General features: G+C 39.1%; 2 protein-coding genes across 6 annotated transcripts in view; one reads left to right on the forward strand and one right to left on the reverse strand.

Annotated features, from left to right (window-relative positions):
• Window positions 1-441: 441 nt before the first annotated feature.
• LOC111861347 (serine protease HTRA2, mitochondrial) lies at window positions 442-9275 on the reverse strand. 5 transcript variants are annotated; one of them, XM_023845830.2, is made up of 8 exons: window positions 9202-9275; window positions 8653-8803; window positions 8286-8392; window positions 5047-5133; window positions 4451-4645; window positions 2595-2745; window positions 1048-1210; window positions 442-681 (listed from the first exon to the last, which is right to left on the reverse strand). In XM_023845830.2, the coding sequence occupies exons 2-8, from the start codon at window positions 8708-8710 to the stop codon at window positions 519-521; spliced, it is 924 nt and encodes a 307-aa protein (XP_023701598.1). In that variant the 5' UTR covers window positions 8711-8803; window positions 9202-9275; the 3' UTR covers window positions 442-518. The 5 variants fall into 5 exon arrangements, 4 of the variants coding, with proteins under 4 accessions (XP_023701598.1, XP_023701593.1, XP_023701595.1 ...); XM_023845825.2 differs by lacking the exon at window positions 9202-9275 and adding an exon at window positions 8918-9185 and having other exon boundaries at window positions 8286-8409; XM_023845827.2 differs by lacking the exons at window positions 8653-8803; window positions 9202-9275 and adding an exon at window positions 8918-9186.
• Window positions 9276-9393: 118 nt separating this feature from the next.
• Window positions 9394-25319, forward strand: part of LOC111861349 (vacuolar protein sorting-associated protein 51 homolog) — a 21375-nt gene continuing 5449 nt past the window's right edge. The window contains exons 1-12 of the mRNA XM_033750289.1: window positions 9394-9492; window positions 11268-11402; window positions 13812-13913; window positions 14289-14408; window positions 15575-15715; window positions 17544-17687; window positions 18204-18322; window positions 19123-19329; window positions 19873-20098; window positions 22389-22610; window positions 23621-23770; window positions 23859-24037. Of these exons, the coding sequence (XP_033606180.1) occupies window positions 9412-9492; window positions 11268-11402; window positions 13812-13913; window positions 14289-14408; window positions 15575-15715; window positions 17544-17687; window positions 18204-18322; window positions 19123-19329; window positions 19873-20098; window positions 22389-22610; window positions 23621-23770; window positions 23859-24037 (1826 nt within the window). The 5' untranslated portion in view covers window positions 9394-9411. The remainder of the gene's footprint in view (window positions 9493-11267; window positions 11403-13811; window positions 13914-14288; window positions 14409-15574; window positions 15716-17543; window positions 17688-18203; window positions 18323-19122; window positions 19330-19872; window positions 20099-22388; window positions 22611-23620; window positions 23771-23858; window positions 24038-25319) is intronic.

Raw genomic sequence — 25319 nt, forward strand, 5'->3', positions numbered from 1 at the left:
GAGCTATCCTGTGGAATATAAATATACAAATTTATTCACCTAAAACATTCATGGTGAATCAGTCATAAAGCTCAATTCACTGACATTTCCACAAAGACAAGACATCTTCTACAAAAAACTTCTACTTCCTTCACTATCCTGAAGTATCTATGCACAAGACAGCGCTTGAGGCAACCTCAATACTTCATACAGTCTGTGCCCACTCTTTCCCTTCTCTATTCTGTATCTGTTTACATGTTCCTTCATTTAGTTACTTAAACTCTCAGCTATCTCACAATCCAACCCCACATCCTCATCAATGTACAGGACAATATCTGAACAGGATTGCCTGACAGAGTGAAATACAGTCTAAGTATTGATCGTGAATTTACCATGCTCATTCACAAAGCCTGAAAAAGATGGCTAAACAGACATTGGTAAAGGTATGATATGCAAACCATGTAAAGAACAGAATACAACAGATTTATTTATTTTTTATTTCCACTCCATATATTACCAGGAAATGAACACACATTATCTTAGCCATCTTCTGGGATTATGTTAACTTGTAACCGCTGGGTTCCTCTAACCACGATCATCTTCAAAGGCTGACCAGAATCTAGTGCTTGATAAATGTTGCTTGCTGCATGCACAGGGGAACCATTCACATGTGTCACGATGTCTCCAGGTTTCAATCCTCCCCTATATTGTAAATTAGAATAACATAAAGCACTTTATAACAAATAAATTATATCATGATTAAATTAACAGCAGATTAAATTTGTTAATATTTACTACCACTCCATTCAGAATCACTTATCTTGCACTGCCCTATCTGAAAAACACAAAGATTAAAATGCATAATACTATAATTTTACTTATGCATAAGTGTGGAACTTTGCCTTTCATTAGAATGGAAAAAGACAGACACAGAATGCTTGAGAACAAAGTGACAATTAAATCATTTATAAAAAGATAGGTGGGACTCAGGTCTGCCATATGTGAAATCTCACAAATGTCACTTGTACTGCTACCATGTTGGTGTTACTGACATGAGGACATACTCACATATAAGCAGGAGAACCAATGACAACCTTCCAAACAAGCACACCATGAGTGACATCTACTGGAAGTTGATGGTTACGAGCCTGTAACTCATGAATTATTTGTGGTGTCAATGTGAGCATTGTGATACCCATGTAGCGTCGCTGGGCTGTAGGATACACAGAACCTGCCACATACAAAAAACAGTAATGGCACATATCAACAAAAACTGATCAACACACCAAACTAACATTAGCTATATTTAATTCATGCTGGTATAATAGTCTCAACTTTGAAAACTCATTATAACAAGGAAGGACACTTGCATAGGCCATACATACTACAAGAGACAATTTGAATTCTTAGGTATGAAACTGCATTGGTAAATCACAGTACCTAATTTTGATGCGATGAAATGTAACAACTTAGATGAACCCTTCATAGCTTACCGCATTGACATTTCAATGTCCAGAAAACACTCACCACTCTGTCTAAAGCATCTTTGAGGCTGATCATACCTTGAGTAAGCATCCTTACAGAATAAAAGTCCTGTGTGTTCAACAAGATCTCTGCAATGGCAATTTTGTTTCCCACATCATGCCGAAAACTCTGCAATGGCAATTTTGTTTCCCACATCATGCTGAAAACAGAATGCAGTAACTTTCTAATGATGATGTAATGATCTGCATCAGTATCTATTGATGATACAAGCTCAAAGATGTTCTAGACACAGTTTACTGAACTTTAATCAACCATAATTTGAAGTAACCTTATACTGGAGCTGAGGTTCTCATGGTGGTCTTCATGAAGAGTTCTTATTTTCTGGGACATGATGTCATGTACCCCAGCAAAAGATAAACAACAATTTGGAGGGATATATTGCCTTTACCTTCATTGTCAAAAAGCAACCCAAGCTGCTGGCTGCTTTTGCTGGTGTCAGTGTGTATATATGGATGAACTTGAGCTTTGCTAGTGCCTGACAGTTGGACAGATTTTATTCGTATTCAATATTCAAGAATGTATTTATCATAAAGTCAGTCCCTGGTGAACATGAACACGCCAGAACCCAAAACAGACACCCTTCAAATGGGCTCCCAAACAGAAAATTGCAACTCTCTCAGAAGCAACTCCAATGATTTTGATTAAATTTCAGGAATTTATGGAGACCATCGCCATAAATAAAAAGGCTCAGATGGTATCTTCAGGAAAATAATGGTACATGCACCAGGGGTCCAAATACTAAGTCAATTTTGTCAAAACTGGCTCCAAGTCAGACAATTTCATCAGCATTCAGCATTTAGCAACCAACAGTGATGTACCAAGAAAGAACCAACTATATTTCCAAGGTAACACACTGATTTCTTGTTTACTGAAGGTGAGCTTTCATTAGTGTCAACAGTGGCACCAGTTCCCATGAGCCTACAGTCTTGCTAAGTGCAGTGTTTTTTAGGAACATGACAGTTGCAATTGGCAAGGTAATCCTATTTTTAAATAAATTATTACTGCCAATTTGAGACATTCTCATTTCTTCAACTGGGAAACTTAACGTGCATACCCAGTTTTATAATTACCTCCAGCTTTGCGTCTTTCCTCAGTTTTCTGCAGGAAATTCTTGGCATAATCTACAGGTATTGCAAATGAGATACCAGCTGTAACCTTCATTGCATTAATGCCAATCACTTCCCCATCCAGGTTCACCAGTGGACCTCCAGAATTCCCAAACTGTTAAGTGAAATACACAATAACACTTAATGCTCCAAATTAGAGACCAGAATTTCTGGGAAGACCTTACAAGGACTAGATGTCTATAAATGCTTCAGTCTGTTAAAGAGAAGTTAACATTTGCAATTTAAGGTATCCATTTCTCTGCATAATTTCCACTAGTATGGATTCTATGTTAAAGTCATGAAGTAAAACTTCAGACTTTCATAAAGGTGCCATGTTTGTAACTTTCATGCAGTCATTATACATGTTCAGAGAGAATGGTTAGCTTACTCGTATTATCAATATCCATGGAAAATTTCAGGTGCCTATCTCCCATAGTTCATTAGTTACTCCCATCAAACCAAAACCTAACACAAACTTTGTGTAACTGACACATTGCTGTATTCTTTTTAAGAGAGAGAGAGAAATAGGTACATATTCTTTTAAGTGGTATTATAATACAAAATGCCTGGATATTGTATAAAATTGTATTAATGATGATCCTACCTTGGAGGTTCTCACAGTCACAAAATCTATATTTCTGATGGTTAAGGACTTACTACAAGTACATGCAGCAATATGATGCTCATACCACATTTCATGAATATCTATTAATTAAAGAGCTGTTTGTGAGGACACATGACACAGACATCAATTCTCATTACCCTTTCTTTCTTAGCAAAGGAAAATAATCTAAAAGGGAAACAAAACACAAGCTAGCTTCAGAGGTTCCACATACATGTATCCCAGTCAAAATAACTGATACAACAAACTCAGAAAACAGCTTTTCATGTTTTTCCTCAGTCCCTCTAAACAAATGCTGGGATAGTACACTCATTTGGCAAATTCCTTCCAGTTCAGCATTCATCCATCATCCAATGCTATAGTCTTGATACTGAACAAACAAACAAACAAACAAAACTCCATGGTTTCAGTCCACAAGTGAGCTACACTGACCGAACGACCCCCACTTGTCGGCAAAGTTAGGGTCTCTGTGGTCTAGTGGTCAGAGTTCCTGGCTACAGATCCAGAGGTCCGGGTTATATTGCCTGCGCTACTAGTTTTTCTGAGAAGCAGTGGGTCTGGAATGGGGTCGACTCAGCCTCATGTGCATAACTGAGGAGCTATTTCAAGGAAATGGTGGCTCCAGCCTAGAAAACCAAGATTAACGGCTGTGGGGATACACTGCACTGACCACGCGACACCCTCTATCCACTAAAGTTGGCACTTGATACTGAAAGCATCATTAAATAACCTACAGAGAGAAAGAGCAGGCTCATGAAGAACAGTTGTACATCACCAAAACCACGTACATTAAACAACTCATATGAAGAATCTTGATATGAAATACAAGGAATACCAGCAGTTTCAGAGATGAACTACATAACCAAGCAATAATGTGGCAAGGAATACATGTGAATGTATGTGAGATCTGCGGTTATCACAGGACTGAATTTCAAGATTACAGTCTTCTGAGATATGATGCTGTTTAGTCTGGCTTATAGGTAATACCAATCTGGAGAAACCTCTGCAATGTTGATACATGCCTAATGATTACACAGTGTCACGTCCCCTTGAGGAGCACAATCTTGACATAAGAATCTACTCAAGAACCTAAAAAGCTTCACAAATGCTCAGTGCAAGAAAATATCAAAAAGAAGGAGTAATGTGTTCAGCTAACAGGAAGTCATATGCTGAATGATAGCAAACCCTTGATGTGTACCGTAATGGATGCATCAGTCTGGATATAGTCCATATCCTTGCCTTTCAGACCAAGTTCCTTGCTTGGCCGATTCACAGAGCTTATCACGCCTGCTGTAACAGTATTTGACAGTGCTAATGGGCTCCCAATTGCCACCACAAACTCCCCAGGTCTCACTGCACGTGATGAACCTAGTTTCACCACAGGAAGATCATGCTGTAATCACAAAATACATCCATCACTGAAATGATTTAGATTTGATTCTTGTAGATAGATATTTTTGATTTGCCACCTTTCCAGATTATTCTTGATATCCACACAACCTCTAGTATGATAAAGGTTATGTTTCCCATGTGTGTGAACTTTACATTAAGGCATGCTTGGAGAATGGAGATACAACTCCACTCATCCTTAACTCAGCATTAGATGGATGTAAGTGGGTCAGCCTCACACTCTAGCCACTTTAAGGTTCAGGCCACTTTAACCAGGAACCAAATTTTTTCCATATAAGTTTCTCCACAGTCTGGACTTCAACACCATTTACACTGAGAGAAATATTAAATGGAGATTTCAGTATATGTACAAATAAGAATGTGTTGTGACTGTGCATAACTTACACAAGGGATACGGATCGTAGCCAAATCTGATCTCAAATCCACATCTTCCACAACACCAATAAATGTTCTTCCATCAAAGAGTTTCACCTAAAATAATTTAAAGCAATTATATAAAACATTCCACTTAATAACAGTTAATGACACTAATGCAAATTCATTCATGATGTGATTCTCGAAAATCTGACAACTATAGGGTCTAGTCTTAAGGAACGCAAAAATGAAGTAGCAGTGTCAGATGCGAGCCGGTGTATGTGGGAAAACATACTATAGTAACACCTATGGCCATGAGATGACGTTGCTACTGCGCACAGGTTGAACAGTGCTGCATCATTCGTGGCGGTGTACAGGTGCAGTCATGGACAATGCTCAGACAACATGGAAGCAGACAATCACAGGCAACAGTGGACTGTGTGGTTTCTCTGGAGGGAAGGAGTGGCTGCTCCATCGACGAGTCATGGTTCTGGCATGAGATTCCAGAAAAGAAACTACAGTCCATGGAGTGGAAGCACGCTGGGAGCCCTCCTCCCAAGAAGTCACAATCAGGACTATTCGTCTGGAAGCAAATGGTGACTGTGTTATGGGATCAGGAGGGGATCCTTCTGTTGGATTGGCTGCCCCCAATATGACCATCAACAGTGATCAGTACTGCAATTCACTGCACCAACTCTGCCGATGCATTCAGCAATGCTGCCACGGAAAATTGGGGCCCAGCATTCTTCTCCAACATGAAAACGCGCGGCCACATGGCAGTCAGCAGACCATTGCCACCCTGGGTGTTCTAGGGTACACCGTGCTGCCTCATCTGCCATACTCACCCAATCTTGCCCCGAGTGACTACACCCTATTCAATGCAATGAAAGACGTCATGCTGGCTAAGACGTTCACCTCCATCAATGAACTTCAGGCAGTTGTCCAGCAGTGGCACCGGGATACCCCCAAAGAATGGTTTGCTGTGCAAATACGGAAACTGCCGGAACGATGGCAAAGGTGCATAGGCATTGGCAGGGAATACCTCTAATATAATCTATATGTATTTTGTTCCAATAAATGGTTACTGTGAAAAAAAAACATTTTGTGTCAATCATTTTTGAACCCCCCTAGTATATATGTACAGATGTACAACCACGTTTAAATTCGTTGAACCAATATCTCACGGTTGTCATAGATGGTGAAGGATCCCCACAGACAGCATCCAACTTCACTTTTATTTCTTCGCATGTTTTTCCATCCAAAAATAAAAAGTGAATTACGGATCGATATTGCACTTTTTCCATTGTATCGAGAAAGACGAAACACGTCTGATGCAACTGGCTGCCAAATAAAAACTAACCTATGAATCANTCAGCTCATGGAGCCATCATCAGGCGATACATTGCCATGCCTTATACTATTGAACTGTGCCTTCTATATGGATCCATATATTGTGTTTATCGTTGTGTGTTACAAATAAAACGAAAAATAAGGCATCCTTCTCTCACTTTCACTAATCACCTTTATATGCACAAATTAGTGGTTCTATACTGAACCTAAACTGGTTTAAAATGTATTAAACAAGCATTTAAAACTTATTAAAAATATTAAACAATATATCAAAAAGTTAAAACATTAAACTTATGGAAATATCATATTCTGGATATTTTTATTGGTTAATTCTCATCCTTAGTTTAAATAAGGTATAGATTTTCTCTGTTGGTCATGCTGTGCTTGTTGTTTCCTGTGATTATTTCTGGCTTATGGCTATTAACTGGGTTCAAAACATTGTAACTGTTTTCCTTTATATATATTTAAAATACTTGATATCTGGCACTGAATCGTGGTTGGGTATGTTGAGTTTACTGATGGATTTGTAGTCTTTATCCAACTGGGACTCAATAAGCAACACATGCAAAAGTAATATGTAGGCTAGAATAAAGACTACAAATCCATCAACACACTCAACATATCCAACCATGATTCAATGCCAAATATCAACGTACTGATACAGTAGGCACTGTCTCTTCTCCATACCCTTCTACTGTGCTGCAAAAGATGACACTCTCTATGAGTAATGCTTGGATACATGGAAAATGCCTTTGTCAAAACTGCTGGATGCTTATGGTATTGTATCCAGCAAGCCTCATGGGTGTCACAACACTTGGAATCATCTGTGATAATTCAAAATGGTGTAAAATTGACATAAGTTTCATAACACAATGGCAGTCAATGTGTTAATCACTGAACCGAACATTCCTCATGGCAAGTCATTCACCTTCATTTACCTCTCACTGCCAGCGAGGTGCCACAAGTTATTACAGCTGACAGCTTTTATCGAATAGTTCTGTGAATGATGCAGAGAATGATTTACGAGAGCTGAAATGATATGGATGGAGGAAAAAAGCAAATAACAGAGAAAAATAGATGTCTGCTGTAGAGGAGGTTAAGGTTCTTAGAGGACTACACAGCTGAGTATGTCATTTCTTTTAAGTATACACCACAGAAAAATATCATTTCTAGTTTTCATGCTGTGTGAAACAATAATACAAAAATTTCATATAACAGGCTTGGTGCTGGACTAAAGAGAACAAAAAAATAACATATTACAGAGATGTTCAGCAGAACACAGCAGAAAAACTTGAATATTAAAACTGTGGTTACCTTGGCTGCAATGTCATATATGTAAAGAGAAATTTATTTCAATCAGCTGGGGGGGGGGTATATTGACTTTTTTGATCATTTAGGTAGGTTCAATCAACAGAAATGTATAACAGTTTAAAGACATCTTTTAATCTCAAGTGATTATTAATGTTTCAAAGGAACTCAGCACCTCCACTTTCACAGTGTCATCCAGGGGGTGGGATTTTCTAATTACTTCTTAAATGTGAAGTTCAGTGGTTATGCAAAGTCAAGTTCTTTTCTGGAATATTTTTCTTTGCAACTTTTAGCACATGGGAATTTACAGTTTTGTTATCATGGTTACTTTTGCTGATGTACAAACAAAAGTAACCACAATAAAAAATAACCTATAACATATTTTACAGGCATTTTACATTACTCATGAAATGCAAAATACAACAGCATAACAGAGCAGCAGTTTTCATCTGAAATCTTATACACCCGATGATGGCCATCTGGGAAGAAACATGTAGTGTAAAATAAGTAAGAAGAAGAGACAAAGAGCTTCGAAGTGTGAATTTAATATATGGACAGAGCTGCACAGAGACAGTGAAGTGAGAATCCTAAAATAAAGAACACATGCATACTTGCACTTTACTGTGAGGTTTGCCGATCACAACATGGGCATTTGTTAAAATCAAGCCATCTTCTCTCACTATGAAACCTGAGCCATTTGAAGCACTGGCAGGTTGACCTGTAAAAAAATCTAACCTGAAAACATTTAAAACTTGAATTAAAAAAAGAATCATAAATATTTCTGTTAATAATTCACATCACTGTATCATTAATGTTACATGACATATAGTTATATACAAAGTGGACACAAGCAAAATGTTTGTTATGAACGAAAGGCATTATGTAACACTTCTAGCGTTATATTAACACACCACAGTCTAAAAAATGAGGATGATAACCACAGGTTTCTGTCAGCAAAACAACTGCAACAGTCATTACCTTTTAGTATCCTTGATTTCAATGTATACTGTACTTGGTGCCACAGTTTCAACAACATCTGCTATAAAATTATGTCTGGATCTTAATCCAACTTTATCTGAACTTCCTACTGCTTCGACATTTTGATCCACTGGCTTTGCTGCTTCTATCACTGGCAAGAAATTCAAGTTCCTTAAATTATCACTTTGAAACCAATAACCTAACCCTACACCCAGTCCAAGAACAGCTGACGTCAATGTCCAATATCCATTCTGCGGATTCGTACCATAACGTATTCTGCCAGAATCTGTGACTAAAAATTGTTTTCCAACCACGCTATTACATCCCAAACAATTAAAGTGAATTTTAATTAATTTTCCATACGTATAAATTTGCTTAAATTGCCACCGAACAGGCCGTATTAGAATATCAAACGCCATGCTGTAATACAAAACTTACGCCACTTTGCAACAAGCAATAAATTTCTTTCTGACAATGTCAAACATGTCAAATTTCCCTTTGAACAAAGTTAGTGTTGGTTAAAAGTTCAAGAATATAATGTGCTAAAACCTGCAATGAGGAAATTTCATATTTTGAATCCAGAAGAATTATGGAATAGTTGTAATGTATTTCGATGGTGTTCTATTGTGATACACAATAACGACGATAACGACAATAACGTTCTGGATAAGGTTCAGAGTTACTAGCGATCCTAGCGATTACTGGGAAAGTGAGCTTTCAATATAACGGTGTTCACTTTATATAGTAAATATTGCCAAAATGGGCGAACCGATTCCAAGTCCGTATGACATTAATGGGCAACATTTTAATCCAGATATGTATTTAGAGAAGCTAATACAGGTATAAAATAACATTTTATTATCGTTGTCAGATAACCTTTCTTATATGTGAAAGCCGTTTGCGATAGAAAGTAATAAAGTCGATTTGTCGCTGTCGACCCTGTCATCTACGCTGTCTAAAGCTTGCGTGTTCGAATCTCGCTGCAGTATGGCCCAAGGATAACAAGCTCGAATCCCATGTACGACATGGATATTTGCTCCTGATGCATGCACTGTGTTCTCCACATGTTGTGGAGGTCTCCCCTTGATAGTTGATACCAAGATAAAGCACCCATAAACAGTAATGAGTATCTGATATTGTGTTCTAACATGATGAGTTGATTCTTGGGTTCTTTAGTGATTCTACATAAAATGTTTTTACCTGAAGACAGATAAGTCCAGTCTCCAAAACGTTTTTAAATTAATACAAAACAGGATGATGGATGATGTCCAATAACTCAGTAATTGTGTATAATATTGACTGAATGTGTAGAGGTGTGCCTCTATGTTGTTCCTTACTCCCACCAGATCAACTAAAAAGTGCTGCTCAGTTTCCAGACTCCAGCCTAAACTGAAACGGTTCTCTTAATGCAGAATGACTACTCCCAGATATAGTCTGTGATCATTACACTTACTGTTTGGTGGTAATTATGTCATTTATATTTGACATATTAATATATGGTTAAGGCCTCAGAAAGTGAGATGTGAAAGCATTTTGCCAACACCATTTGTCCAGTCAAGATACACATGTTCATTCTGCAGAAATTTAATTTTCCAGTGACATTGCTAACAACCGAGAGGATTAAGGTCCCTCTACACCAGGCATGTGAAACTCAACTTGTACAGAGGGCCACCTCAGCCCTATAAATAATAGTCCAGGGCTGCACTTCAAAATAGAAGTATACATTAGATTTTGATACAAGGAAGTTTAATTCTATTTATTAATTAGGAATAATTTCAATATAATTACCTAAAGTGGAACACTTATATTTTGCCCACAAATCAAACATGTAATTTTACCTTCTATTTCACAACAGAAATAAGCGATTTCCCATTTTTCTTGAAAAACACGGTGCTCCATTTCAATAGTTCTTCTTTTGCTACTTTAATTTTTTGAAAGCGACAGTGCCTTTAAAAGTTACTGTACATATACAAGAAAAGTCGTAGTTGATAATTTAATGTTTAATTATAACCTTTATTCATTCATCACAATGTAACATCAGCACCTGTCGCTGTATGAAGAAGAACTGAATGATAATGTACAAGAGACTACCGGACTAGTAGGAAGGTGTATCTTGTCTCAAAGTTCATAAAAGTGAAAGTTTGTTAGCAGCCCATTAGACAATGGCTGGGGGTTGCAAGCTAGTTTTGAAGGTAGAAATCCCTTGCCACCCTCCTTACATTCTTACTATGCCTCCAAAAGAGATTCTTGGAAATACTTGGGGTGGTGAGGCTGTGCCCATTTTAGTGCATTAACCTTCTGAAATACAATAGTTTGTCCTTCACGAACTTTACAAACCATTAGTTAGACAAACCCTTCTGCAATTATCAGAATCACTTTTCTTGCAGCCTGCTAATTTATGTCTGCGTGAGACTTCTTGTCTTCTGGTCTTGTTGGAAAATTGTCTTTACAAAAAATATTTCTACTAAAATAATATTGATTTTAATATCAATTAGCTCTAAAAGTTGAGGGGCTGCACTTTGTGGCTATGGGGCTGCATGTTTGACATGGCTGCTCTACACATATGTTCTGTGTGTACTGGAAAATTTTGGTTTTATGTGTAACAATTGTTTCAGGAACGCTCGTTGAACGAGATCATGGATCACAAATTTGAGATTGTACAAGATATACAAGCACTGCACTCAGACATGCAGACCCTTGTGTACGATAACTACAACAAATTCATCTCGGCTACAGACACCATAAGAAAGGTATCTGCAACCATATATATTCATTTGTTATCTAATTTTTGCAGTTTGGTCTATTTCACCTTTTCATTGCCATGTTATTATGCTGAGGTAATGGAAAGAACTCTCGTGGATGGTGGGAAACAACTTTCAGTCACCTCAAGTGCTCAGGTCAATGCTGGATCCATTGGGCACCCATGGTCTTGCTGCAGCTCATCAGAGACCCCTGACTGTAATCCTAGAACCAAAATCAGGGGTTTCCTAACCCAGGGATGTGACCTGAACTTGAGGGACAAGGGCCTTCAGTTGGGTCATGAGCTCCAGAAATAATCAAGAAAATTGATAGCTAAAATTACTGTAAATGTGCATGTAGAAAGTATTTTGTGCCATTTGGTTTACAAGGTGAATGTGGTCTCAAAGTTTGGGCCGCAGACAAAAAAAGGTTGGAAACTGGTATCTGAAACTATCATGACCAAGACCTGATATCCTTCAGTTCTAACTGTGGAACAGGAAGTGTCATGTGTCTAGTCATACCTGGGAATTGGCAAAGTATATGGTAGGAGGATTGCACGTCCTCTTCACATTTCCTGCACATGGAGCCTTCTGAGAGGCACATGACAAGTAGGCGGTGTCACAGATGACTGTGCTGTCTGCCTAGTGTGACATTCTCCTCCAGCCTTCTCTGACATACAGGGTGATTCACGACTTTAGGGCATAACTGCAGGAGGTGATTTCCTAGGTCTTTGTGATCAAAAATTTCATATAAACATGTGTCTGATTTTGGACGGTTACGGAGTTAGGACTGTTTTTTCATTCCCGTACGCACCCTCATGTGAACCACGGCTGTCAGCTGGCGGGTCGCTATTTTTAGCCAGCTACAGACAGGGCGTTCTCGTTATCTCGACACTTCAGAGCTACCTTAGGCCTGGGGGGGGGGGGTAGTATGTCCGGCGCGGTTCACAACCGAGCGGCAGCCTGTGTTGCGGCCGGCGGTGGCATTTTTGAAAATCAGCTTTAAGCACCAATAACTTCAAATTAAAGGTAATTTCACGAAGTTAACTTTACACTCATACTTTAAATGTATCATATATTATGTTGGTTTATTATTTTGTTCCATTTATTGTCAGTAATAGTTACCTTCTATTCTGAGTTTAAAACAGTCATAACTCTGTAACCATCCAAAACCGGACACATGTTTATATGAACTTTTTTGATCACAAAGACCTAGGAAATCACCTTCTGCAGTTATGCCCTAAAGTCATGAAACACCCTGTATGTCAGCCAGCCCAGGTTTATGGCATGGTTATTGCTACAAACATTTTTGTTATCAGAATGGCTAGATGATTGGCAGGGAATACAGGGAACGTACTGAAGGAGAAAGATGTCGAGTAGTTCAATCCATGGGACTTCATTCCTTTCCCTCACTGTAAGTGCTGTGTTGGTTTGCCCAGTCCTGAATCATTTTCAGTGATTGTTTCACAGAGGCCAGTGTGGAATGACTTGCATATTTATATTTACTATCACTCTTCTTGAAACTAGCATTTGAATCTGCTTCCTTTAGGGATTCTGGAATATTTCACATAAATAAATTGCATGTTTCATGGCTGCCATCATATGATGGAAGCAAGAGTGTAGACACAGATGATTATTTCCATAATTCACTAACCAAAATATGAAGTAACACAGTATGAACTATCTCCACAAGACACTAGAAGCTTATACAGACGATTAGGAAAGCATCAAGTGAATGCAGTTTGCACAGTAAGACTTAAAATTGTTGATCAGGTCTACTTGATTGCAGCAAGGGATAATGTCTTGAATGGAACTGAGTTCAGTTGATTACCACAGGAACAGATCAAGAAACTTTTGCCAATTTATATCTTCATACAATCTCTGGTAGGTCTGCTGTAAGCTAGTATCCTAGTATTTGCATGGGAGGACTGAGGAGGGATGCTAAACTTCAGTTGGAGTGCAAAATGCTAATCATAGATTTATACTTCTAGCTGCTGAAAATAAGAAGTTCATCAAATCGACAGATTACTGGCCAGGATCTGAATTTGCTGCTCAAGATAGAATGATGTGTAAAAAAAAAAAAGAAGGAAAAGTTGTCCCTGTGCTTAATTAATTAAGCACTACACCATGTAGGTGTATGGGCGAGTGAATGTATAGATCCCCATTTTTTAATTTTGGCACTAGCTGGAAGTGAGTGGTCAGCTTCATGCTCGAGCCACTTTATCCCCTGGTACCCATTGGATAGAAGGTTGGGTGGACCCCAGAGCCAGTCTGGACAATGTGGAGAAAATTGTTGACCCTACTGGGACTCAAACTCTGACCCCTTGGTTGTCCAGCCTGTAGTCAGTCACTATACTGAATACACTAATGTGTAGATGTCTTATTATAGCTTTTAAACTCCTGCTTTTCTGCCTGTTGCAGATGAAAAGTGATTTCAAGAAGATGGAAGATGAAATGGATCTCCTGGCAGCAAACATGGAATCTATTACATCATTCTCTGAACAGATATCATGCACACTACAGGTATAGTGTTGATTGGTGGGTTTATATTATACACATATGCACACAGAGCTAATATCTGTCTCCTGGTTGAGAGGCAATTGTACAGGGAGCATACAACAAATTGTAGGATATTGCCACTTATATGCTGCATGAATCTGACATTAGTGGAGGAAGCATACGTTCTTGCATTCCATTGTTCTTTTCCTATGTCAGCAAGCCTGTCACTGCTGTGGGAAGTTTCCAGTTAAGGAACATGTCTCTCATTTCTTGTGCAGACTTCAGAAAACATCTTTGAAGTTGGGTTTATGAAGCGTGTCCTAGAATTTGTTTTGTACTTTTGATATTTTCTATTTCGATGATCCATATAATTTTGGTGATGATTTTAAATTGTTTCAGGATACAAGGCAGCAAATTACTAAACTTTCAGGTGTGCATTCCTTGCTTAAACGTCTCCAGTTCCTTTTCAAGTTGCCAGGAAAACTGAAAGCAACACTTCAGGAAGGGAATTATTCTCAGGCATGTATATGAAATGCTGAAAGTTTATGATGGATCTTGCAGGCCCCACAAAACATTCCAAATACAGATGAGCAAAGTAATACATATCTTCCTGACAGTATGCAATGGTACATCATCTGTCATCTGTTTAGTCTGTTTATTATCATGTCTGTATGCCAACTCACCCCTGGTAACTTCTGAACTAATTGACAGATTTTCATGAATCTTTGTATGAACATCTTGCAACTGAAGGTGACCCAGTCTGTCTATGCTCTAACTTCCCACCTTCCGTGAAAGGAGCAACACAGGTTCCACTTAATTTCAATGTCCTGAATTTTCATGTGATAACATATCTTCAAAATTAAGGCAGTTTTTTCAAGTAACTTCTTGTAGAATGTAAGAAAGAAGCTGGCACATACACAGAGTGAGTAAGTAGCTTCTGTTTGATGGGAACCATGAACCATTAGAGCTATCCATGGAGACCTATCATAAGCATACCCACAAATGATGTATCAGCCAAGCTTTCAGGAACTACAGAATGTAACAGTGGAGAAAAACATAGTCAAATTATGTTGTAGTGGAAATTATATGCAAAAATGTTTGACTAAATTGTGTAATAATTGGTGGGTTTGAGGTTCTCATAGAAATGACTATGATGAGTGCTATCTTACTGGATATTACACCATGTAGTCTGGTAGAAGCTTGGTGACATTTCAGAGGGACATAAAGCCTCCAACTTCCTTGCCCCTAGTGGTTTTCTCTGGTCACTTGTCTAGGCATATACCTGAATCAGGTTTTCGGTATGCAGCTTGCTTGGCTTATTCTTCAACCCTGAAGGTGGAGGCAGTATGTTTCTTCAAAACATTTTCGAATTTCTGCTGGACTCTATAACATCACATCCCAGAAGGTGGTAGTCTTGTTTAGTTGCTGATTTATAGCTCTGGCTAGCTTTACCACACAGATTGAAGCATTTGAAAAGTAGATGACATAGTTCTTGCTGCAGTCTCTTTTTTGAGATTTTAAACTTTTATTCTTTTGCCAGAAAAACTTAAACACTTCTTGTCTCATCTGAGAAGTGGCTGGCATCTGCCCTTTTAGAACAAATGATGCTATCTTTGTTCTGTGTGGTAAATCAGAGGTGTGACTTATCAGAGGTAATATGTTTTCTGTTTATATTGTTACTTCAGGCAGTGCAAGATTACATACGTGCTCAGAGAGTCTTACAGCAGTATGGCAACATGGCATCTTTTCAAGGCATTCAGAGTGACTGTGAAGCCATTGTTGAGGAACTGAAACAAAAGTTGCGAGATCAATTTAAAAGCAAGGAGGTAACTTTCAGATGTTGTGCCCTGACTGTACTGACCCAATCTTGTATTAAAACGTGAGTGTACAGCACAGTAGTGTTCCATTGGATCATATTGTAAGCCTGTGATTCTCAGCCTTGTGCATCCCACTGGTCATTTTGTTGATAAATTGTAGTCCCACCATAGTGAAAGTAAATCTTCCCCCTCCCCTTCCTCAGAGGAAGTGTATTTCTAAAATTAAATATAAGTCCTTTCCCATTCATCAGTAATCATTCATCCATTCATTTGACACAATATAGTCTGGCCACTGAAAGCATCATTAAATAATCAAAAAGAAAAGGTACACCTCCAGTCTCGGCCTACCAGAGTGGATTTCATATATTTTGACATGATTAAGTGTTCCATTGCAAGACATCGGCTGGGTAAACACATTTCCATGCAACGGATATGGATGCAACAATCATAGACAGTGTTGGAAACAGTGTTCTCTTTGAGCTATATGCCTATTGAAGACCATTACCAAGCAGCGACTCGAGAAGACTAGCAGACTCAGCATGTACCGTGGTGTTTGAGAGGAGGATAAGAGAAGTTGAGCTGTTGTAGTTAATGAGAGTTAGTGAGAAAAACGAACAGTGCGGGGAACTTGAGTGTACACCAAGATGATGATCATTCCAGTAGTGAGTTGTAGAAATGCTGGACACTGGAGCTAGCACTGATGAAATCAGAATGTCATGCCATCATGAATAAATACCCAGAAGCAGCATCTGTAGTGCAACGAGTACATGAAGTCAGTGACACTGAGAATCTTTCTGGTTGCACACCGGTTAAACTGAGCAAAAGCTCTTGAGTGAACCTCTGTTTTGAATAGTGTGAAGGAGAACACAGTAAACTTTTGCAAAGGTTTGGATGGGAAATCACCTTCTAGTGCTCTTTACAGCATGTATGCGGTAACACTGAACTAAAGGCTGTCGTGATCTTCCTGAAGGTGAGTGCACAGGCAGGACAGAGTGGTGCAGTAAACAAAACCTCAGTAGAATCAGGAGCCCAGGACAACAACTTCCAGAAAGTAAAGAGATGCAACAGGCAGCCAAGAAGTTGACTAAACCAGTCCTAACATCCACAGTTGCCAAGATGCCTCAAAAAGCATTGTTAACTCATCAATTCTTCGCACCTCTTAGAACTACTGACATGGACATGGAAACTACTGGTGCAGAGAACATGCTACTGGAGCAGGAAGCACCCAGAGAACCAGGTACACTGCCACCATTAGTGATGACTTCTACAACAAACCTTATTTGACTCCAAAGCGACTTAAAAGACTACATCGGAGAAGAGTATGAGTCCTGAAATATGCACAATGGAACCCATATCATAACAAAAGAAATGGCATACTATTCAGCCATGAGCATGGAAGCAGAGGACATTAGTAGGCAGTGACTGGTGACCAGCAGGCTGAAAAGATTTAACACGTGCTATAGTGAGATGTAGAGTGTGTGAATTAGTGAGAGCAGTTACCTGTAGCTACAATATATAAGTGTTCAGTAAACCCAATTACCAATCTAAACCCCATATCTAGTCACTAGAACATGTTCCACATATATCTTTGCCATCTTTTTTGTTGTGATGACCAGTGCAGTGCTTTTTTCAATAATCTTCCCTTTGTCATTTGTTCAGTATGGCAATACAGTGTGAATGCTGTATCTTCTAGGTTCCTTGTTGTTGATAAAATAATGTATCTACCTGTATGTAGTAATTTCTGAAACTACAGTATCAACTCTTTTACGTGTGGTAAGAAGTGACTGTAACTAAATAATGATGACTCCTAAGATCTGCTTTCTGGTTTTGGTCACAGGCTTCAGCAAAGGAACTAGCTGAGTCAGTTGATTTGCTGCTTCAGCTGCAAGAACCAGCAGATTCCTTATGTGCTGAGTTTCTGGCACATGCTGAGACTCGACTGGGTGAACAGCTAACTCTGCTAGAGGGACTGCAAGACCAGGTCAGTTCATCTCAAAAGTAAGTGTAAACCTCAAGTCCTGGCTTTTGTCCCCAGACAGGAACAAGGGTTGGCTCCTTCTGTGGACCCAGCAAAATATAATTCATACTTTTGCCTCATATCTGAAGCAGAGGCAGCTTCAAAAATGTCACGTTTCTTTAACCAAAATTATTTTCAATTGAATGTGCCCTTTATAGGCATAACTTTTGAAAATTCAGAGGTTCTTCAAAACATCACAGACAGTTCCAAATTAAAAGAGCTAAAACTCTGTTTAGTGTTTTAGATTTTACTTTGCAAATTTGTAATTTAAAAAGGATCTAGCTGGGAAAGGCATTAATCGTGTAAATGTTACCAGCTTTATCCCTGATATTTTCCTGGAGAGACTGAAGAACCATGAAAATTCCAGTCAGGATGGCCAGTCTAGAAGTTGAGATTTGAACTCCAAATGTAGCACCACCCTCTGTCTGCAATATTTAGGTAATGTTAATGTTAGATATGTAATGCCACTCTTTGTTTCAGGATATTATTGAATTTGTGGATATTGGAAGTTCGGGTTTTCTCAGTGACCTTTGCCTGGTTGTAGCCTCGTACAATGACATGTTCATCAACAGACCTCGCCTACACAACATTCAACAGTGGTATGTATACGTACCTTGTGTTATCTTTCATAGCTTCCTGTTAAAAAGGAACAGAAATCAGATTCATGATGAAATTCAGAGTACATTTAGGAAATTATTCTTGTTGTTCAGTTCAAAACTCTGATCATTCTATTTTCCAGGCATTAAAAAATATTCCTCTTAAAGTGAAGTTGTTTTACGAGTACACTGTTTTGAAAAGTGGTCACTTCAGGGGAAGAACGTAAATTGCAAATATCTGATGATAAAGTCCTCATTTCAAACAGATGCTTAGCATATTAACAGGTGACACAAAGTTTTTTATGGCCTACATCTGTGACTTTTCCTTTTTAAGATTTATTCAGAAAATAAAATTAATTTGCTGGTACCATCCATATGTAAAACAAACAGCTGTAATAAAGGAGAGATGACTATTCTGAAACCAAATTCAAAGATGCATGTTGACCTTCTTCCCACAATCTTCTGTGGTGCACTGCCAGCAAACTGGATTGTTGATGCATAGCTTCATAGAATGCTTGTTCTCTTAGTTGCATTTGCTCAGAACAATTCCACATCTGTAATAAAATTAATTGCCCCCTCTTCATTTCTTGGCAGATCCAAAGCCATGTTGTAGTTATTACAGCACATTGACAATTGTCAATTTATTGTTGAAGACAAAGTACAAATTGACTATGCATGCACCAACAGACAAGGTGGCAGTAACTTTCTCAGTTACATAGGTCACCTGTTGATGCGTAAGCCCCATAAAAAGTTACTGAAGGGGATGGACAGACAGATACTGTACATCTGTGTTTTGTTGTCAGTGATGAATTGGATTCTGTGGCGCTGTCGCAGCTGGGAAATTTTGTGCTGCGCAATATGGAACACTATTTCAGTCTGGTAGGAAAACGAGTAGAACATGAACAAGAGCGTGGATCAGGAGACACAGTGGTGCTGGTGCGGGCGCTCGATCGTTTCCATCGCAGGCTTCAAGCTATGAATACTTTATTCTCTGATACAGACTTTGCCAGGTAACAAGAACAGTTATTTATGTAGAGGACAGTTCTTTAGAAAGCTTCTCTTAAGCACTTCTTTTCCTGACAATTTGCCATTGCATCCAGGCCAACTCTGTGGCCCACCCAGCCTTCTCTCGAATGGACACATTCATGCTGCGGGAACCTCAGGTCTCATAGAGTTGATCCATGCAGACAAGACATTTTATCAAAATGAACATAAGGTTCTCATATCCCAAATTTATCAGTATTTTCAACAGGGTGATCATAAAATCATGCAGGTGATGTAACATGAAGGAACATGCAGTAAAGGGAAAACATGATGAAAATCTTTACAAGAGAAAAGCAAACTGAAACAGTAGTGCTGCAGTGGTGGGAACATACTGAACGAGAACAGTATAGAATGCGATGATAATGCATGGTAACTTATCCCACTTGCATGACTATGATTGCACAGTAGATGGAAAGCAGTGGACACAACTTGTTTATACAAATTGTTATTAAGACAACAGTATCGCGTTGCTAGTTGTGGAACTAACCTCTGCCTTCCTCCATTTTAAGAACTGGAACAGAGATTGTTTTACGTGCTGGACGCCGCCAGTGTCGCTTCCACCTGCAGGCTTTGAAGGCTCACTTTGCTAACACATTGGCTCAAGTGAGGCAGAGCCTCGCTGCTCCGAAGCTCATCAGCCAAGATGGAGATGGTTCCACAAGTCTCTCAGAACTGCTCACCTCTCTTGTATTAGCCACTGTTGAAAAAGTGAAAGGTGTTCTGCAAGATCTTCTGGTATGTTTCCTTCATAGAAATGATTCCTATACAGAAACCTTGATGTGTCAGTTCTGTATGTAGCATGTTGCTAAACCTGTGCTGTAAATTGTTGTCGCAATGGTTTTCTCTGATTGGGGAGTGTTTACTCATTATAGCATAATTGTTATCCTGTTCCTCATTTTCCATTTCTTTCCTCTTTCTTTCCTTGCTCTCTTCATTTTTCTCCTCATCTTCTTCTGTTGCTTATCTCTCTTATTGTTGTTCTCCACTTCTTCCCTCTCCTGCCATTCCTCTTTTCCTCCTCTCCTTTCTCTGCCTTTTCCTCAGATTTTCCCCATTTCTGTATGTTATCATTGCAAAGAAAGGTACAGTAGATTATCAGTACATCAGCAACCATTCGGGTAAAAATCATCTTCATATCTCTAGTCTTGAACACCTAAAGTTTAAGTGTAGAAATGAGTGTGATAGTTGGTCTGTCATATTAAGGGAAGAACATAGACTGAGGAGTTTGAGACCAGGGTGCTGAAGAAAATACAGGGTTATTCAAAAAGAATGAACCGATTTCATGATGCACTGCTCCAGTTCTCAAGCATTGTCATGGAATGAGTCAGTGACCATTTGAAAGAGGAGTTATCTAAGTTGTGAATGGCTGCCACAGGGGCGCTGAAGTCGCATCGTTCTTCCGGCAATGTTCAGTTGTTCATTTACCCTCGGAATGGCGAGTTCTCAGCAAAAGGTGTTCTGCGTTCTCAAGTTTGCGAAAAGAAATTTGGTTGTCACGGTGCAGTGTGCTTTTTGAAGGCGATTCAGCATTAATCCGCCCTGTCCTAAGAACATTCGACAGTTTCAACAGTTTCAAGAGAGTGGGTGTCTGTGTAAAGGAAAAAGTCCAGGACAACAGAGGAACAAGTGGCGAGAATCCGTGCTGCATTTGAGGCGAGCCTGCTGAAGTCAACAAATCGAGCTAGCCGTGAGCTTGCGATCCCTCAGTCCACTGTCTGGCGTGTGCTAACAGTATGTCTACATTTGAAACCATACAGACTGCAGCTCCTTCAGGCATTTACCAATGACGACAAAAGGAGGAGGATGGAATTTTGCGATTCGATGCTGGAAATGATGGAAGACGAAACCTTCATTTCACGTTTAATTTTTAGTGATGAAGCGACTTTTCACTTGAGCAGCACAGTCAATCGTCACAATGTGCATATTTGGGGAACAGAGCACCCACATGAAACAGTTGAGCATGAAAGAGATTCCCCTAAGGTGAACGTCTTCTGTGCTGTGTCTCAGGACAAGGTTTATGGTCCCTTTTTCTTTGAAGGAAACACCGTTACAGGACAAACCTATCTCGATATGCTCCAAAACTGGCTCTTCACTTCACTGCAAGCAGATTCGCATGACTTCATTTTTCAACAAGATGGAGCACTGCCCCATTGGCACCTGATGGTCCAAGCTTTTTTAAATGAAAAAGTGTCCCAGTGATGGATTGGTCGGAAGGAGGCCCAAGATCTTGCTCTTTGTGCTTGGCCTGCAAGATCCCCAGACCTCACCATGTATGATTTCTTCTTGTGGGGATATGTAAAAGATCACGTTTATGTTCCACCGCTACCCACTAACCTCGATGACCTTAGACATCGAATAACAACAGCGATTAACTCAGTGCATCGTGATATGCTGATGCACGCCTGGAAGGAATTCTCTTATCACATTGATGTTGCCCTTGCTGCAGGTGGTGGCCACATTGAACACTTGTAAGACAAAATAAAAGTTGATTGTGAGTAGAATACTTGTGACTTGGCTGGAGTTTTGTATTATTTTCCTTTAATAAAATATTGCATAATAAAATCGGTTCATTCTTTTTTAATAACCCTGTATTTGGATCTAAGAGAGAGTAAGAGGAGAAGACTGCATAATGAGGAGCTTCATAATTTGTGAAAGGATTAAATCGGGGAATGTCATGCAAAGCTTCAGTTGGAAGGCAAGAAACCAGTTGTGTGATCAAGGCATAGAAAGGAAGGATATAATGAGGTATGATTGCCTCTTGCCACACTGAATATTCACTACTCTTTTATCCTGGAGACAGAGACAGCAGGTTTGTTCAAAATGTTGGTACCTGTCTACTAAAGTACATGATGTCACATCCCAGAAGGCCATAATTTTAATATCCTCTGCCGTGGAAATCTCAAACCTCACAGTATAAGAATTCCCTTCCCTTCATGATTTGCCACTAGAAGCATCCTACCACATCATTTTCAACAGTTTGTAACTTAAAGCAGCAAACGAGTGAAAATAATGTTCCATGTTCCAGATTTTCTCACAGCCAGATTTAACATTTGGCTTGAAACCTCATTTCTGTGAGGTATTCTGTATAGATAATGTACGTGAGGATCTGGTGGTTGGCTTTCTGCATCATCTGACAGCAACCGCACGAGGCTTCTGTGTGTCTGGCGATTCAAAGTCTCCTCCAGCCTTATTACTCCTGCTTTCAAAAATGTGTCTGGAATTTGAGACTTCCAGTGTTCACTATTTGGTAAGTTTAAGTCAGCTGCAGGAATACTGCATTATATTTAAGGAGAACTGCTTCAAGATTTCACTGTAGAAAATTTAGAAGTCAATTCTAAAGGATTCTTTCAGTCATACACACTTGAGATTGTTTAATTTCTGGGCTTGTCCACAGTCTAGCATTCTGGAAGAGGACAGTGTTTTGGAAAGTGGATCTTTTAACTGCCTCAAGTGCAAAGGTGAGTAGGCATCTCCTGACCTTTTCAACTGAGGACAGAAATAAATCCAGTTTCTGAAATATTAAATCTTTCAGAGTATTAGAATTCGGACAAAGTCCAGAAACTCGGTGATCCCAACGATATTTAGACTTACAACACATGAAGTGAAAAATGACTTACTTTTTTGTACTATTATGGACAGAACCATACAGTAGCTGAAATTATACACAGTAACAGATGTCTAACTTGTATGACTGTTAATGCTTTAATACCTACTCGTCTATAATATAAAATCCACCTGTTTCCCATCATTTCCTTCTGATCTTTATGCCTGGATATTGGTAAGAGACTGTGCAGGTGAAGTCTGAAGGACTGTGACACATATGGTGGGCCGTTTCCATTATCTCATGTTGATTAAATGAAACATATACTTTCTGAAACTAGCTCTGCTTCCATCACCAGGCAACAGCATGAAATCTACCTTGTTGGTCCATCGGACAGAGTTAATCTCTGTCCCCAGCCCATCTAATAGACCCAGCAAAGTAGGTTTCATACCTTCACTGATGATGGTAGTAGAGTCAGCTATTGAAAGGCTATGTTTCTTATAACCAAAAGAAGATGAAAGAAAATGTCCAGTATATGTATCAGTTTCATCAACCATATTAAATTTAATTAACTTAGAATTTATTGAATATATCTGATGTAAGAAACAAGCAGTTTCAGTATTCTGGTACATCTACTTTAAGAAAAACCAAGAAGTTCAACTTCTCATTGTGTGTACTGCAAATTTGGACATAAATGTTTTGTTTTAATTTTGCAGTTAAGTCAGACTGATGAGTGGTTCAATATTGAAGATCGCCATGGATCTGGAATCCTCACCAGTGAAGCAGAAATCTGCACCAGCATGAGAGCTGCAGCACAAGAGTTGCTGAACCATTATGTCAGGATGCAGGGGCTCAGTGTGTCTCAGGCAGGTTCATTTAGAATAATATGAGTATATCAATCATAAAATGTTGAAAATGAAACATACAATTATGCTATAATTGTTTGTTGTATAGATGTTGAGGAAATCAGTTGAAACACGTGACTGGTTGCACACAATTGAACCGCGCACAGTTCGGGCTGTTATGAAGCGTGTAGTTGAGGATATTGCTGCTGTTGATAGTCAGGTCGGTGCCTTGTATGAGGAAGGACAGCGGGCAGAAAGGAGTTCAGATTCCAGCAGGCGAACTCACAGGTAACAACATTAGATCCTACTAGGAAACAAACAGGAATATATTAGATATTCCACTGGGAAATGAATCCTTGCAAAAGGTCTACACTTCTTTTAATTTGGTCATCAAGAATATACAGTAGAACTTGGTTATAACATCATCAAAGGGACCTAAAAATAGTGTCGTTATAAACGAATATCGTTGTAACCGAAATGAGCACTTCCACAGTAGCCTTATGTTAGTCACGTAAAAATCTACCAAAAACCGAGTTAAAATGTTGCATTTTTTAGTGAAATACGTAGTTAAGTACAGACTAACGTAACATTAACGTGGAATTAATATGGATTCTCCATATCGTTTGTACTGTAGAATTCACCAAACCAAATTCGTGGCATACATCAGCTTTTTTCCTTCCATTTTCTATTTCATCAATCACTTTAACTTTCTCTTCAATGCTTAAAACTTTCTTTTCATTGCCATGTTTTCGCTACTGCACTTCTCTGGGTTTAGGCAGGAACACTATAGGGTAAGTAGACAATGTGAGGTCCTGTTAGACGAGATTCTAGGAAAGGAATGCAGTTAACAACCTGCCGCGTCCTCTTCCACTATTCACGCAGTCCCACCCCACACCCTTGTTCTCGCATAAAACCCACGCTCCTCTTGCAGCCCGCGGTCGTATTCTTCCAGGACAGTCACGTCAGCAAGTAGAGAAAGTGAGGGTGGGCAGACACATCGAACTTTCCCACGATATCAGAGAAATTCAGGAATGAAAATGACGTTACATACGAGGTTGATGCATTTGTGCATGTCGTACTAAGCAAGGTATAAAAACAGTTGCTTTATGAGGAATTAGTTCGTACCATTGAATATTTGACGCAATAGACAAGGTGTCGCAGAAACAGATGTTGCTATAACCAAGTTTTACTGTAGTATAAAATTGCTTTTGTTAATGCAATATGTAGAACTAGTTACAGATGTGCTTTGTCCTGATGTTTCCTTAATTAGAGATTCAGTACCTGTAAGCTGGTTTTGAATAGAAATGATGTTAAAGCCGTGTTGTTGCCAGCCAGTTTGAGTCCACTTGACCAGTTAGCACAAACCATATGTAACTAAATGTTTTCTCATGTATTAGCCAGTAGGAGCCACAGAAGTGTAATACAATACGAAGGGGGACCCAAAAATAACTGGGAACGACCTGTTGCGCGCGCATGCTTTGTAGTTACGAGTTGTGCTGCTAGGTGGTGTTAGCTTGGGGTCTCCCGCGACTGTTAGTGAGCTGGCGTCAGTCTGAGTTAAGTGGTTTGT

The sequence above is a fragment of the Cryptotermes secundus genome, unplaced genomic scaffold, assembly GCF_002891405.2.
Source record: "Cryptotermes secundus unplaced genomic scaffold, Csec_1.0 scaffold289, whole genome shotgun sequence".
Classification (NCBI taxonomy): domain Eukaryota; kingdom Metazoa; phylum Arthropoda; class Insecta; order Blattodea; family Kalotermitidae; genus Cryptotermes; species Cryptotermes secundus.

Coding starts and splice junctions, on each gene's coding strand:
- LOC111861347 (XM_023845824.2), bottom strand. CDS start 9,071: ATGGCGTTTGATATTCTAATACGGCCTGTTCGGTGGCAATTTAAGCAA. Junction 5,134..8,285: donor AACCTCACAGTAAAGTGCAA/GTATGCATGTGT, acceptor AAATTATTTTAG/GTGAAACTCTTTGATGGAAG. Junction 1,211..2,594: donor GGAAAGACGCAAAGCTGGAG/GTAATTATAAAA, acceptor TGTATGTGGCAG/GTTCTGTGTATCCTACAGCC.